Source organism: Rana temporaria, chromosome 8 (assembly GCF_905171775.1).
Source record: "Rana temporaria chromosome 8, aRanTem1.1, whole genome shotgun sequence".
NCBI lineage: Eukaryota > Metazoa > Chordata > Amphibia > Anura > Ranidae > Rana > Rana temporaria.
Window position 1 is genome coordinate 12058723 of NC_053496.1, and position 16667 is coordinate 12075389.

Consider the following 16667-nt stretch of genomic DNA (forward strand, 5'->3'; position numbering starts at 1 on the left):
TATGTTCATGTTTCACAGGTGCATGCCAACCAGAAAACGTATTGGAAATGCATTAAAACACATATGCATTTTTAATGTGTTTTGTTCAACGGGGGGATGTGAAAGCCCCCTAAGGCCAGGTTCACACCAATGCGAATTGGATGTGGCTTCCCGGAACCCGATTCACTAAAGCAGGAGATTTTGACCATCTCTCTATGGAGCCGGTTCACATATCTCTGCAGCGGCTCTGCTGTGCGTCTTTTGGTCCGTTTCAGGTCCTAATTCTGCCAAAAATTCAGGCTGAGATTAGACCTGAAACGGTGAACCAGGATGCACCAGACCCCTGCTGTGAGTTGCATGTTGGTCATATGTGAACTGACCCTTATGCCTCGTACACATGATCACGATTCCCAAAGAGAATTCCGACCCTGTGTATGCTCCATCGCACTTTTTCTGTGAGTATTCCGGCCAACAAAAGATTGAGAGCAGGATTTTTGTGACAGGAAAAATTCCTATCAGGAATCACGTGCGTCTGTATGAAATTACGACGCCAAAAAAACACGCATACTCAGAATCAAGCAGAAGAGCCGAACTGCCTATTGATCTTGGCCTGTCATACTTGTTGTACGTCACCACATTCTTGACGGTCGGAATTGCGTCCAAGATTAGCGTGACCGTGTGTCTGCTGAAAAAAAAGTGGTTTTCTTGTCGGAAATCACGATCGTGTGTACGCGGCATTAGGGTTCGACTTCAACACACATTTTTTTTATGTGTTTTTGATACTTCTGTGATGCTTTTTTGAAGCTTAATGAAGCTTGGCAGATGTCATGTGTGTGTGCGGATATCTCATACCTGCAATTTCTCAACAACAAAGCAAAGCTAACGCTGAATAAAAAGCCTCTCAAATGCTGCAGGTGCTTAAAGTGAGCTTTGTCATAGACTTCTATTGAGGCTTTGAAGACGCTTTAAAGCATCACTAAAGGAACACGGGGGATCATTTTTGAAGCAAAGCAAACGCAATGTGTAAACAGGACTGTGAGCTAACCATTTTATTTAGTGACAGGGGTTTTGATTGGCATTCAGAGAGCTTTAACAAAGCCTGTCCGAAGATATGTTTTGAAGCAACTAACCCTAAAGCCCCGTACACACGATTGGACATTCCGACAACAATTGTCCGATGAACGTGTTTTGTCGGATAATCTGACAGTATGTACGCTCCATCAGACAATTGTTGTCGGAATTTCCAACAATAAAAATGGTGGATAGCCATGCTCTCAAATTCTCCAACAACTAATGTGTTCCGTTGGATTATCCGATCGTGTGTACACAAATCCGTTGGACTAAAATACAAAGTACAAACACGCATGCTCAGAAACAATGCTAAAGATCAGACAACATAAGCAGAAGTTGCCCAAAGGGTGGCGCTAAAGTGCAGAAAAAACACGTAGTTGCGTGAATGTTGGCTGAAAAAGTTCTGCCGTCTGTATGCAGAACAAGTTCACGGACAACGCACTTCGGACAAAAATCCACAAATTTGTCCGATGGAAGTCCGATCGTGTGTACGAGGCTTAGGAGTGTAATGTTCTATTCTGATATAATGCATAACAGAATTGTATATTGATCATGGTGAGTGTCGGGTGATGGGAGGAAGATGGTTTATTATTACTCACCTTTTCTTTTTCATTATCAATAATTGTCAGGGATGAATTGTGTGATTTGCAGAAGTCCTGGCTGTTGTTCCATGTATCAATCCGGTCTGACAAATAGTAACATTTTCCTCTGTATGAGATCCAATCATCCTCACATTGTGCAGCTGGTGAACCTTCTACCACTTTTGTTTCGGGTGTCTCTCCTACAAATAGATGAAAGTTTTATTTTAGCAAATGTATTTACTTATTAACTAGTAGACATTTTTTTTATTTATTTTTAAACATTGACATAACTGAATAAAAAAAAAAGATATTACAAAAAATACAAACAATATTATCACATAACATGTCATCATTGTATAACAAAATATTACAGTAACTTGGCTTGTTTAGTGTGTAGAGGTGAAAGGTCCTATCAGGAAGTAATAAGTGTATGCCAATACTAATGAAGGTGGCAACACCACCTGGGGCTGTCTTCTCACCTCCAGTAAATTAGATAGATAGACAGACAGACAGACAGACAGACAGACAGACAGACAGACAGACAGACAGACAGATAGATAGATAGATATCCCCAAATAAATAATGGCATTAGAAGTAGAATTGCAAGGAGATGGAAAATGCGCTGTTTTTATTGCTGTCTTTGTCCCTGGTGGGGAGATTCAGTCAGTTTGTCCCAGTGACATTATTATTTGGACAGAAATTTGGGGAAATACATAGGCCCAGATTCAAGAGGCTATTGCGCCCGCGCAACCATAGGTTGCGCGGCGCAATAGCTGTTTTGCTCCCGCGTAGCGAATGCCCCTGATTCAGGAACATCGCTACGCGGACTGCAGCCTAGGATATGACAGACATAAGCCTCCTTATGCCTTCATATCTCAGGCTGCATTCTTGCGTTGTCCGCTAGGGGGCGCGGCCATTGTGATCGGCGTATAGTATGCAAATTGCATACTACCACCGATTTACAAAAGTTGCGCGGGCCCTGCGCACGCAAGGTACGGAGTTTCCGTACGGCGACTTTAGCGCAAGGTTGCTCCTGCTAATAGCAAGGGCAGCCAATGCTAAAGTATAGCCGCCCTTCCCGCTCGTGAAATTTAAATTTCACGTCGTTTACGTAAGTGATTCGTGAATGGCGCTGGACGCCATTCACGTTCACTTAGAAGCAAATGACGTCCTTGCGACGTCATTTGCCGCAATGCACGTCGGGAAAGTTTCCCGACGGAGCATGCTCTGTTCGCTCGGCGCGGGAGCGCGCCTAATTTAAATGATTCCCGCCCCCGGCGGGATCATTTACATTAGACGCCCTTACGCCGGGCTAATTAGCATAGCGCCCGCGCAATTTACGGAGCTACTGCTCCGTGAATCGCGGGCAAATCGAAATATTAGCGTGGGCGCAGAGCAAAAATCGTTGCCCTTTGCCCACGCAAATATTGCGCGGATCTACCTGAATCTGGGCCACAATTGTTGAGTTGTCACCACAGGGAGTTATTTTCTCCATGCTAAAGCAAACATGTCAGACCACGGTCAAGCTGTAAAGTCCCAATAAGCTGGCCATACATTAATTGAAATTAAAGGGTCACTAAAGGAATTTTTTTTTTTTTTCTGAAATGACTGTTTACAGGGTATAGAGACATAATAGTTAACTGATTCCTTTTAAAAACGATTAAAAATAGATAAAAAACAATCATATAATGTGCCTGCAGTTTAGTTTCATTTTTGCTGTTGTTTCCTGGTTCTCTGATGTACAGAGACAAAGAGCCAATAGAGGGCAGTGATGCTTTGTAAAACGAAACTGGATTGGTGCTGACACACAGTGCCCCTGGAAGAAGTCATTGTTGTGACGAAACGGCGTAGGGAGGAGCGACGTGCTGACGTCACCACGATTCGTACCACGCTGTCTACCCGGAAGGACGAGCGGACAGTAGAGCCGGCCGGCTATTATCGATACACGCACTTTTTTATCTGCATACATGTGAGTGCATTACTTTTTATCATTAAAACCTTTTAAAACGTTATTACGCTATATTAGTGTTTTTCTCCTCTGGGTCATATTTATGGAGAGAGATGAGTCTGATGTAGAAGACTGGTAAGATTGGAGAGAGATTGACAGCATATCCCGGATCCCTTTAAGTGGCTTATATGTTTATGCCTGACTAATTTCTTGCTTTGGTAAGCAGTTAGAACATAAGTGGTGGAGGATTCTGTCATCTGCTATACAGATTCACAAAATCATCTGGATATCTAATTTCACCCATTCGGAGAACTTTCTGTCACATTTGTGAATTTTCTGCGATACATCTTTCTTATGGACTTTTGCACATATTTTTTTCACTTGCTTTTTCATATTGCACTGGTTTTGTGTGCATCACATACAGCATAATTGATATTTATGTTGATTCATGTTACAGCGCAGCTTTACCTTTTCCATTTACTATTTTATGTTTATCTGACATATGAGCTGCAGCAGTGTTTTTATTATTTTTATTATTTCTATATTTTTTAGTATTATTATAGTCTCATCACTATTCACTTGTCTTTGGACCTGCGCAGTATTTTCTTGTATACACACAGTAATCACACCTCCTTGATTAGTCACCACAGTGAGAAATCTCCCAGTACTGTGGTGATCAGGAAACAGACAACCAGGAAGTGTCCAGAACAGAGAGGAATTACAGCAACATCAAAGCAAAAACAAACAATGAGGACATGAAACCAGGACTGCAGTAAGGTAAAGGAAGCGATTTAGCAAAACAATTTTTTTCCTTTAGTGACCCTTTAAGCCGGTTCTGCACTGGATGAATTTTGATCCATGCATGCCCACTGAGGTTGAACTGAGGTTGATCTATCGACTGACTTCTGTTCAACCACCCTAGGAGCCCTTTCACACTGCCAGTGCGGGGGTGTTTTTGCTGCGCTTTTTGGGCGCAATTAACCCCCGCTAGTGGCCGAATAAAGGGTTAAAAGCGCCCGCAAAGCGCTGCTGCCAAGGTGCTTTGCAGGCTTGATTTCAATGGGAAGGGGTTCTTTAGCAGCGGTATATACACTGCTGCTAAAGTGCCTCAAAGAAGCTGCTTGCAGGACTTTTTTGGATGTCCTGCCAGCGCAGATGAGGCTTTTTTCAGGCACTTTACAGGCGCTATTTTTAGCACCAAAGTGCCTGAAAAAACGCCTTCGGTGTGAAAGGGATCTTAAGGCATTTTTTCGCTCAATGACAGGCAATAGACTGCAGTGCTGATCTGTGGATTCTGACGCCAATGAAGAATGGAAAGTGGGGGAGCAATTAATTTGATCCACCCACCTATAGGAGCATGACAGATATCATACATAGCTAAAGTCCATGGCAACAGACGGTTTTAAATATTTAAATTTAATAAAAGGTCACATGGACATAACTGACTTGGAAAACGCTACTGGCACCTATTTAACGACCGCCCACCGCATATATACTGTGGCAGGGCAGCTCTATTGTGTGCTTCCTGTCAGTCCATCCCCCACACAGTTAAAAATCACTCCCAGGGAACACGTTTAACCTTTGATCACCCTTTTATTAACCCCTTTCCCTGCCAGTGTCATTTATACAGTAACAGTGCATTTTTTTTTAGCACTGATCACTGTATTGGTGTCACTGGTCCCCAAAAAAAAGGCACTTATTTTCAGATTTGTCTGCTGCAATGTCGCAGTACCGCCAAAAATCGCTGATCGCCACCATTACCAGTAAAAATAATAATAATAAAAAAAAGTCCATAAGTCTATCCCATAGTTTGTAGCCGCAATAACTTTTGCGCAAACCAATCAATATACGCTTATTGGCCCAGATTCTTGTAGAATCGCGTAAAACTGGGCGGGCGTAACGTATCTGATTTACGTTACACCGCCGCAAGTTTTACAGGCAAGTGCTTTATTCTCAAAGAACTTGCCTGTAAAGTTGCGGCGGCGTTGCGTAAATCACCCGGCGCAAGCCCGCCTAATTCAAATTAGCCGGGTAGGGGGCGTGAAGCATTTAAATTAAGCGCGTTCCCGCGCCAAACGTACTGCGCATGCGCCGTCCGAAGAATCTCCCAGGGTGCATTGCTCCAAATGACGTCGCAAGGACGTCATTGGTTTCGACGTGAACGTAAATGGCGTCCAGCCCCATTCACGGACAACTTACGCAAACAACGTACATTTTTAAATTTCGACGCGAGAACGACGGCCATACTTAACATTGGTTGCCCCTCATATAGCAGGGGTAACTTTACGCCGGGACAAGCCTAACGTAAACGTCGTAACTTCACTGCGTCGGCCGCTTGTACGTTCGGGAATTCGCGTATCTAGCTAATTTGCATACTCGACGGGGAAGACGACGGAGGCGACACCTAGCGGGCAAAAAAAAATTTGCATTTAAGATCCGACGGCGTAAGAGCCTTACACCTGTCGGATCTAATGGTTATCTATGCGTAACTGATTCTAAGAATCAGTCGCATAGATACGATGGCCCAGATTAGGACTTACGACGGCGTACATGGCGTTGCGCCGTCGTAAGCCCTTTGAGAATCTGGGCCATTGTTTTTTTTTACCAAAAATATGTATGGCAACTATCAGTGAGCTCAGACAACCTCTATAGGGGCCTTACAGCCTGACACTCCAGACAGGGAGAGATTACAAGTAATCAAATATAAAAGACAATTATAATGCCGTGTACACGCGACCGTTTCTCATGTCTTGGAAAAAAAAACGTTGTTTTTATCAACGTGATTCTTGCCAAGCCTGCCTTGCCTACACACGATCGTGAACAAAAAAATGCTCGAGCAAAGCGCGGTGATGTAGAACACGTATGACGGCACTATAAAGGGAAAGTTCCATTCGGATGGCGCCACCCTTTGGGCTGATTATGCAAATTTCCCTTCTCATAACTTGCTTCTGAGCATGCGTGTTTTTTTCCCCATCGTTAAAGCGTACACACGACCATTTTTCACGACGAGAAAAACGACGACGTGAAAAACGACGAGAAAAAATAGAGCATGTTCTAAATTTTTAATGCCAATTTTTCTCGTTGAGAAAAATGCTCTGGAGCTCACACACGATCGTTTTTAACAACCAATTAAAAAAATAGCATTTTTCTCGTCGTGTGTACGTGGCATAACAGTGAAAATTCATATTATTACAAATACATTGCCCATTGGTGACTTGTTCTCTCTAAGGCCCTTTTCACACGGTCGGACCATTCAGGTCCGTCTGTCAGTTTTTTCGGCGGACCTAAACGGCCGCTCCATGCAATCCGATGAAGCGTCGGATGTCATCGGAGACATGTCCGCTGACATCCGTTCCGATCCACCAAAATCAGACGTATGACGATACATCTATATCCATCCATTGCGGATCGGATGAGATCTGATGAAAACGGACACGCTGTTCGTTTTCATCAGATCTCTCCGTAGGAGACAGTGGCGCTGCACAAGCCCCTCCCCGCTCAGTGAGCAGAGAGGGACTTGTCAACCGCTGGCTCAGCAGAGATCTCCCGCTGAGCTGGCGGGAGCTGGTGGAATCCGTAGCAACGAAGTCCGCCTCGTGTGGAAGAGGCCTAATGCCGGGTACAGATGAGAGGATTAATCCGCGGATACGGTCCGCCGGACCGTATCCGCGGATAAATCCTCTCGAGGATTTCCGCGGATTTGGATCCGATGGAGTGTACTCACCATCGGATCGAAATCCGCGCCGAAATCCCATCGCGATGACGTGTCGCGCCGTCGCCGCGATGATGACGCGGCGACGTGCGCGACGCTGTCATATAAGGATACCCACGCATGCGTCGAATCATTACGACGCATGCGAGGGAGGGAATCGGACGGATCGATCCGGTGAGTCTGTACAGACCACCGGATCGATCCGCTGAAGCCGATTCCAGCGGATAGATTTCTTAGCATGCTAAGAAATTTTTATCTGCTGGAAATCGGTCGGCCCGAAAAAAATCAGCGGAAAAAGATCCGCTGGGATGTACACACCAGCGGATCTATCCGCTGGAACTGATCCGCAGATCAATTCCAGCGGATAGATCCTCTCGTGTGTACGGGGCCTAAGAGAGCTCCTCAATAATTCCCACTGTTTTCTTTCAAAATATTTTATTTTCAAAAGGTATACAAAATACATTGTAAAATGTAAATTTTTTATAACTGAATAAATAACAATGTATCAATAAATAAATATTTGAACCTGGAGGCTGAGAACTTGAAATCAATTGATCACATGTCCAGAATATGTATAAAAAAAAAAAAAAGAGCAGAAGACATCATAATTATAGTTTCAGTACATCTTATATATATATATATTTTTTTAATTGTCACTCTATATTTGTTTATAGCGCAAAAAATAAAAACCGCAGAGGTGATCAAATACCACCAAAAGAAAGCTCTATTTGTGGGGAAAAAAGGACGCCAATTTTGTTTGGGAGCCACGTCTCACGACCGCGCAATTGTCAGTTAAAGAGACACAGTGCCGAATTGCAAAAAGGGGCCTGGTCCTTTACCTGCATAATGGTCCGGGTCTTAAGTGATTAAGAGGTCAGTCCACCAAAAAACAATATTTCAGCTGACAATGGATGCAGACATGTCACATCACCCATTGGGGAGTCATCATATCACGTGCAAGCAAAAATATTTTTTTCTTTATATTTTCTGTGTATGCGATATTGGGTATTCTTTTCAAAGTAAATCATAACTTTGTTAAACCTTATTCACTAAGAAAAATTTTAATTTATTTTAAAACAGAGCATGCCCTACTCCTTTAGTAAATCAGGGTCAGTGGGGGTTATTTACTAACCGCAAATCCACTGTGCACTCCGCAAGTGCACTTGGAAGTGCAGTCGCTATAAATCCGAGGGGGACATGCAAGGAAAATTAAAAAAAAAAAACAGCATTTTTGCTTGTACATGATTGGATGATAGAAATCAGCAGAGCTTCCCCTCATTTCAGATCTTCCTCTCAGATCTACAGTGACTACACTTTCAAGTGCACTTGTAGTGCAAAGTGGATTTGCCTTTAGTAAATCAACCACCATTGTGTATCTGTTGTGAATTCCAGTGCTATGAATAGTGAAAATACCTGGTAATCTTTCTGGACATGCAGGGTCCTTGTCATTTCTTCTGAGATCTGTTAAAAAAGCACAAAGAACATTATCTCTATTGTGTGTAGCGCCTGTGTACTTTCTGTACAGGTGCTATGTTAAATTTAGAGGGGAATGAGAGAGTTATTTTGCTCTCATTCATGATGATTTGTTAAATTGGGTTTCTGCCAGGCTGGGCTGTTCTGTGGGTTCATTCTGTGTTCCAAAGATAGGTTTCCATCTTTGGATAGCAGGTGGCGCCAGAGAGGTCCAGGCGGAGGCACCTTTCTCCAGCAGCCAATCAGAGGAGTGTTTCCCTCGCGGGGCATGCTGGGGGAGGGAATTTCTTTGGCGGACGCCATTTTGTGGGTTCTTCTCTCGTTCCTGGTTCCAGGTGCTGCACCCAACTTTAGGGTGTGCGCACATCACGGGCCCCGGCGAGATGGCCTACCAGGCCGGTGCGCACGTGCTACGCAGAGTTTCCAGTTCTGGGCCCTCATGGCCCGGAGCAACTAAAGCTGCAAGGGGGCCCCAGTGACTTACTGGGTCCCCACACTTCATGAGGAAGATCCCAAGCGAGTTGTGGTGTTCGATGGGGAGGCAGTCTGAGGTGAGCCCGGAGGCAGGTGATCCAACAGGGCTTAGACAATCCATCGGGGATCTGGGTGACCGGACACTGAGAAGTTGTATGCTGCAAACTGTAAGTCGGTGACCCCAAACTAAGAACTCTACCTGAGGGAGATTCAGGCAAAATTGGATTTACTGAGAGGATTCGCTCTATTATCTACGTTCCTGAGTAAAGGGCCTGTGGCAGAGGTTCCACTCCTAATTCAAATTCCATTAGAGCCAAGTCGGTGGCAGAGACTTGTTCCTTCTCAGAAGTTCTAAGTGATACCCTGACTGCCAGGTCGGTGTGAGAGGCCTGTCCAGGTACACTATACCCACTCCGGCTGGAGTGGCGACGTAAGTTAAAGTCCCATTGGAGGCAGGACTGCTTCCGTTATCTATAGGCCTGAATCTGAAAACTCTCCTTTCACCAACCTATTTCTATCTACCTCAAGTTAACTGTTAGCCATGTTGGGCGAGAAATGAAAGCACAGAAAACGACACCCTGCTGTTTGGACATTCCGTTACTGCTCCTTATCCCTAGACACATCACAGAGGTAACATAATCATGCCGTCCCAAATCTAACCAGCGGCTCCTGAGGGGGTAGCACTCCATGTGTAAAGAACTATATTGTGTAAACTACAAGCCCCAATCAACCCACCATGTACAGGAAGGAGATGAACACAGGCAGACATTTTTGTAGTCCAACCTGTGTAACAACCATGGCTCCCTCTATAGATACCATGGAGAAATGAGTGTAGACATGAAGGGACAGGGAGAATTTTATTTGCAAAATCACCAGATAAAGAGGAAAAAAAAAACACATGCAGCCACTATATCTAAGGGCTGTTAAGCTGCAATATATTATTATTTTTTGGAAGAGGGGTTTAGATGCGCTTGAAACGGTTCCCGACCAGTTCACGTCTTTTTACAGGGGCTGAATGGCACCCCTGTGCGAAACACCGTATGGGTAAGGGTTTCCTTTAAAAGTCACCAGAGGGTGCGTGCCCACTGCGCGGCGGGGGGCCGATGCGCGTGGCCAGAAGTCGCAATCGCCGCTGGCCACACGTGATCGCATGCACGAACACCAACACAGGGCCAGATCCACGTAGCGTGTCCTAATTTTAGGCAGGCGTAGCGTATCGTAGTTACGCTATGCCGCCGCTACTTTGAGAGGCAAGTGCTGTATTCACAAAGCACTTGCCTCTAAAGTTACAAGGGCGTAGCGTAAATCTCCCGGCGTAAGGGCGCGTGTCACGGAAGCATGAATCAGACGTACAACAACAGATAAATGAAATAGGAAGGCTTTATTAAAAACCAAACAGCAAGGTTAAAGTCCAAACGGATGATCAAACAGTCAGCAGAGTCTTCCACCGGAGCCAGGGTCGATGGCCAGGAATGAGAGTCAGCCAAGCCGGAGTCCGTATACAAGAGAGAGGTGGTGAAACGAAGCCGGGGATCAGGAGCCAGAAGGATCGTCCGTGGGAGCCGGGTCGGTAACCAAGAGCAGCAGCACAATCTCAGGAGCATGTGTATACAAGAGGCCCAAGCAAGGAAATGCAGCAGCAGACCTCCTATATATATGCAAGGCATCCAGCTCCTCCCAGTGAGGAAGGAGGAGCCGCAGGGTGTGGTAAGTTATAAGAACCCCAGGAAGCAAGATGGCTGCCAGCACATGTCAGTGATAAGAAGCCTGCAAGGAGGTAAGACCATGACAGCGCGGAATTCAAATCATGAACAGGGGGGCGTGTTTTATGTAAAATAAGCTTGACCCCACGTAAATGACGCTTTTTTCGTACGGCGCATGTGCGCGCATGCTCAGTATCACGTCGAATTTTCAAATTAAATTGCGCCTGCTCAATGCCTAGACCACATGAACGTAATTTACGCAAAGCCCTATTCGTGAACGTTTTACGCAAACGACAGAAAATTCTACGCTGGCCCGATGTCCATATTTAACATTGCGTACGCCTCATAGAGCAGGGGTAACGTTACGCCGAAAAAAGCCTTACGTAAACGACGTAAAAAATGCACCGGGCGGACGTACGTTTGTGGATTGGCGTATCTAGCTAATTTGCATACTCAACACGGAAATTGACGTAAATATGCACCTTAGATCCGACGGCGTACTAAGACATACGTCAGTCGGATCTAGCCCAGCTTCAGGCGTATCTTGTTTTGTGGATACAAAACAGATACGCCGGAGCAACCTAGAAGTTACGCGGCGTATCAATTAATACGCCAGCGTAACTGCTTTGTGGATCCGGGCCACAGTGATTTTTTAGTGTGTAAACTTACCAACCAGCATTCGGTTGGAGGAAAACCACCTGACTTTCAGAAGACAGATTAAAACTCTGCTCTTTTGATGTCATGAGACACGAAACATCAAGCGCCCAGAGGCGACTCAGTTCGCATGTGCCGCGCTATATAAGTTTTTCATTCATTTATTCATTCATAAACACACTAATCCCTCTGCTGTCAGAGGAGAGGAGCGAAATGTCTCCTCTCCTACGCAGTCCTATCCTCATACAGTTAGAAAACACTGAGGGAACACAAATGTAACCCCTTGATCGCCCCCTAGTGGTTAACCCCTTCCCCGCCAGTGACATTTACACAATAATCAGTGCATTTTTATAGCACTGATCGCTGTATAAATGTCAATGTACCCAAAAAGTTGTCAAAAGTGTCCGAACTGTCCATCTCAATGTCGCAATAGCGCTCACCGACATTACTAGTAAAAAAATAGGATTTTATGCTCACCGTAAAATCTCTTTCTCTGAGTTCATGGATGGACACAGGCTATTCCCACTTTGTCAAGATAAGGCTATCTATCTTTAGGAGTGACTAGGCAGAAGTGTTAACTTCAAAGCAGAACCGCCCCGCCCAGGGTTTGGTCCCACTGACTATATCCCCTCAGTCTGCACCAAACAATTCAGTTCGTAGCAAGCAGTACAGAAAAAAAGAGGGGTGGGTGCTGTGTCCATCTATGAACTCAGAGAAAGATTTTACGGTGAGCATATAATACTATTTTCTCTTTCGTTCATGGATGGACACAGCCTTATCTTGACAAAGTGGGACGTCCCAAAGCAGTGTCAAAATGAGGGGTGGGAAGCATAAAAATAAACTCCACCCCAAAACAGAGCTCCTTAACTGAGGAGTTGTAACGCTAAACAGCCGCCTGCAAAACTTTGCGGTCGAAGAAGCATCCGAAGATGCACTCACATCAACTTGTAAAGTTTAAAGGTGTAAAGGTCGCCGCCTTACACACCTGAGAAACAGACACTTGATGTCAGAAAACCCCAAGAGGCACCATTGCCCTAGTCGAATGCATCGTGATAGGGTGGCGCCTGACCCTTTATGGCGTAAGCTTGATCAGGATCTGTCGGGTCCACCTTAAAAAGGTGGCCGATGAGACCGCTGGGCCCTTCTTGGGACCAGTCACCGAAACAAACAGTGAGTCTGAACTCCGGAACGGAGCAGTAACAGACAAGTATCTTCTCGGAGCTCGGACAGCGTCCGAGGAATGCCACGTAGTCTCCTTAGGATTCGACGGATGAGGACACAAGTATAGCAGTACAATGTGATCCTTGAGATGGAAGGTCGAAATGACCTTAGGAAGAATCTAAGGCTGCGAACGCAGCACCATCTTATCCTAGTGGAAGATCAAAATGGGGAGCCTTTCATGACAAGGCTGCCAGCTCAGAACCCGTCTTAGCTGACCTAACAGTCAGCAAAAGGACCACTTTCTGAGAAAGTGTCAACAAGGGAACTTCCCTAATGTTCTCAAACGGTGGTTTCTGAGGCATCTAGTGGTCATGCTGTTAAGGCCATTGACTGTAAGCAGGATGCCGTATGGGACCTTGCGACAGCAGGTCCTCTCGTAGCGGTAGACGCCAAGGTGCATCTGCTATTCAAATCCCCACGGAGGTAGTGGAGGACGGACCAGAGGGGCCACATGCCGAACCCCCTGTAGAAATGTTATCACTAGAGAGTGAGTCGCCAGGGGTCGCTGAAAGAAAACAGCCAGGGCAGATATCTGCCCCTTAATCGTGCTTAAAGCAAGCTCTCGGTCCACCCGCGTTGTAAGAACAGAAGGACTCTGGACACCAAATAAGTCAGTGGATTTCACTTCATTTCCTTGCAAAGGGCTAAGTAAGCTCTCCAAGTGCGATAATAAATGCTCCTAGAGGATAACTTCCTAGTCATCCTCCTGGTAGGAATCACAGAATCCGACAGGCCCCGATCTCTTAGTACCTGGCTTTCAATAGCCATGCCATTAAGCCAGCGACTGTAAGGCAGGATGCAGTATGGGACCTTGTGACAGCAGGTCCTCTCTGAGTGGTAGACGCCAAGGGACGTCTGCTACTAGCCGCACTAGATCGGCGTACCAAGGACATCGAGGCCAATCCAGAGCAATTAGGATCATAGGAATCCCGTTTGCCTCCACTCTGCGAAGCAGAAGAGGCAGGAGCTTTAGAGGAGGGAAGGCATAGATTAGCCGGTACTGACTCCACGGCGCCACTAACGCATCTGTCGCGTCCGCCCATGGGTCTCTTGACCTGGCCACAAACCTCAACACCTTCCGATTGAGCCGAGACGCCAGGAGATCTGCGTCTGGCGTGCCCCATCTTGGGCAAAGGAGCTGAAACACCTCCGGGTGCAGAGACCATTCTCCTTGGTCCAATATCTGGCGACACAAGTAGTCCGCCTGCCAGTTTTCCACACCGGAATGTATATGACCGACAGTGCCGGTATGCTCCTTTCTGCCCACTTTAGGATGTGGGCGACTTCTGACGCTGCAGCCGAGCTACTTATTCCTCCTTGATGGTTGACATATGCCACCGCCGTGGCGTTGTTCGACTGGATCCTGACTGAACTCCCTCGTAGCCTCTGAGACCATGTGGAGAGGCACAGCCTGATCGCCCGAAGTTCCAGGACCTTGATCGGCAATGGAAATTCTCTGGAGACCAGCGACCCTGGGTCAACTGAACCCCCCAGACTCCCCCACCGGTAAGGCTGGCGTCCGTTGTGATGACTATCCAGTGAAAGGAAGGAACAACTTCCCGGACAGAAGTGCCGGTGAGGTCAGCCACCAACAAGGGAGGCCCTGACCAAGTGGCTTACCCTGATTAGATAATCCAGGGATGATGGGCGCTTGTCCCATCCGGACAGAATTTCCTTCTGTAGCACTCGCGTGTGAGATTGCGCATATGGTACCGCCTCGAAGGAGGCCACCATGAGGCCCGGGACTCTCATGCAAAGCAGAGTGACAACCCTTCTGGGATGTCAACTACTGCACCACTGCCTGAAGGGTCTGCAACTTTTCCACAGGGAAGCAAACATTTTGCCTCTGAGGAGTCCAGAATCAATCCCAGATATACTAGGCATTGAGTCATTACCATTACTGACATTACTGAATGTTCAGTAGCCACCCAAGTGTCTGAGGGTCTAATGTTATAGACACGCTCACCTCTAATTCTGAGGCTGAAGCGGCCCTCAGAAGCAGGTCGTCCAAGTAGCCCACGACAGCGATGCCATGTTGTCTTAGTAGGGCGAGAATTGGGGCAATCACCTTGGTGAACACCCTTGGTGCCGATGCCAGGCCAAAGGGGAGAGCCACAACTTAATAGTGGTCTTCCCCGACCGCAAACAACAGAAGACTCTAATGCTTTGTGCATATGGGGACATGTAAATAGGCATCCCTGATGTCACAGGATGCCAGAAAGTCCCCCGGCTGGAGGGCAGTGATGACAGAGCGAACCGATTCCATCCGGAATCTTGTACCTTCATGAAGCAATTGAGGGCCCTGAGGTCCAGAATTGGGCGAACGCCCTCCTTCTTTGGTACTATGAACAGATTGGAGTAAAACCCCTGAAACCGATCCTGTACTGGGACAGGAATAACCACCCTGCGTTTCAGCAGGTCTTGAACTGCCCCAAATAGGGCTTCCTGACGAGTCGGTTGTAGCTGGCGGTTGGAGGGAAAAAACAATCTGTGTGGTGGGCAAGATAGAAGCTCTATCTTGTACCCTGAAGACACTACTTTGCAAACCCACCGGTCGGGGACCTGAGATGTCCACTGGGTCGCGAATTCGCAAAGACGTCCCCCCACCTGAGAGATGGGTGGGGGAAAACCATCATGCGGACGTAGCTTTGTCTGCAGGTTTGTTGAGTTTGCGAAGCCAGGGACGTCTCAGTCCCTGCGCAGGCGCTTTTTCGGCCTGTGGTCTTTTACCCGCCGTACTGGGCGGATGAAAAAAAACAGGGCTCGAGTCCTGCGGGAACGTGTGGGAACGGCGTCCCTGCACTTTTTTCACAACAGGAACGCCGTTCCCTTTGCAGGACTCAAGCAGAGAATCGGAGGGAATGCAGTGGGTACTAAGTGGGGGCGGGGGGGGTTGTCAGGCCGGTGCTCCCCCTCTCCTTCAGCGTAGACTGCAGGCAGGTTTAGGCAGCGGGCGGGTTTAGGCAGCGGAGCAGCAGGCATCTGTCCCCCCCCCCCACTGAATAGTTCAGAGACAGCGGGCGGGATTAGGCAGCGAGGGCACAATTCCAGAAGACTCACGGAGAGAGGAACCTGAGGTAGTGGCTTTGCGGGGGTGCGAGCCGCACTGGAGTGACACCCGTGACCCGTCAGATCCTGCCCTGCTCTCCGTGGTCGCAGCTCTGATCAGTTTTGGCACAAGCAGAGTGAAGTGGCCCGCCTCCCTCTCCTCCTGTATGTCTACAAGGGGGACCAGACCAGTCCCCTGTGTATGTCTGTGCATGTCAGGATCATCTGAGGTACAGGTACATTATGGTACTGAATGGGGTGGCTGTACCTAATGGGGGGGGGAATCTGTACTGTGGGGGGGGGATCTGTACTGTGGGGGGGATCTGTACTGTGGGGGGGGGTCTGTACTAAAGGGGCAGAAATCTGTACTGAATGGGGGGGCCTGTACTGAATGGGGGGGTGATCTCTACTGTCCGTGAAGATCCAGCCTTTCGCCCGATGCCAGCGATGCCGGGCCTATCTGTTTGTGGCCATGTCACCCACGCATGCTCCAAAGGAGTACCGGGTGAATTTCGTCACCGCCACCATTACCGCGGAGGAGGAAGCCGCATGGCCGGAGCCATCCCCGTCAATAGCCATTGTGGAACCAGAAGTCCAGGACCCTGAAATTATTTCAGTATCGTCCACCTTGACCCTACCCTCGGCTGCCTCGCCACCTCGCTCATTGGAGGTAAGCCCTGTGGACAAACTGGACCAAGAAGGTGACCCGTCCAGCGTGACCAGCCTAACGGACGTGACGAGTACACAGGCCGAGACCACCTCGGAGACGACTGCTACTTCCACAGTGATCTCCGTGTGGTGTG

At 47.2% G+C, this 16667-nt stretch overlaps 1 protein-coding gene across 1 annotated transcript in view; it reads right to left on the reverse strand.

The window, feature by feature from the left end:
- Nucleotides 1-16667, reverse strand: part of LOC120910361 (C-type lectin domain family 7 member A-like) — a 104872-nt gene that overhangs the window by 11729 nt on the left and 76476 nt on the right. The window contains exons 4-5 of the mRNA XM_040322121.1: nt 8705-8752; nt 1650-1831 (exon numbers count right to left, since the gene is read on the reverse strand). Coding sequence (XP_040178055.1) covers nt 1650-1831; nt 8705-8752 — 230 coding nt within the window. The remainder of the gene's footprint in view (nt 1-1649; nt 1832-8704; nt 8753-16667) is intronic.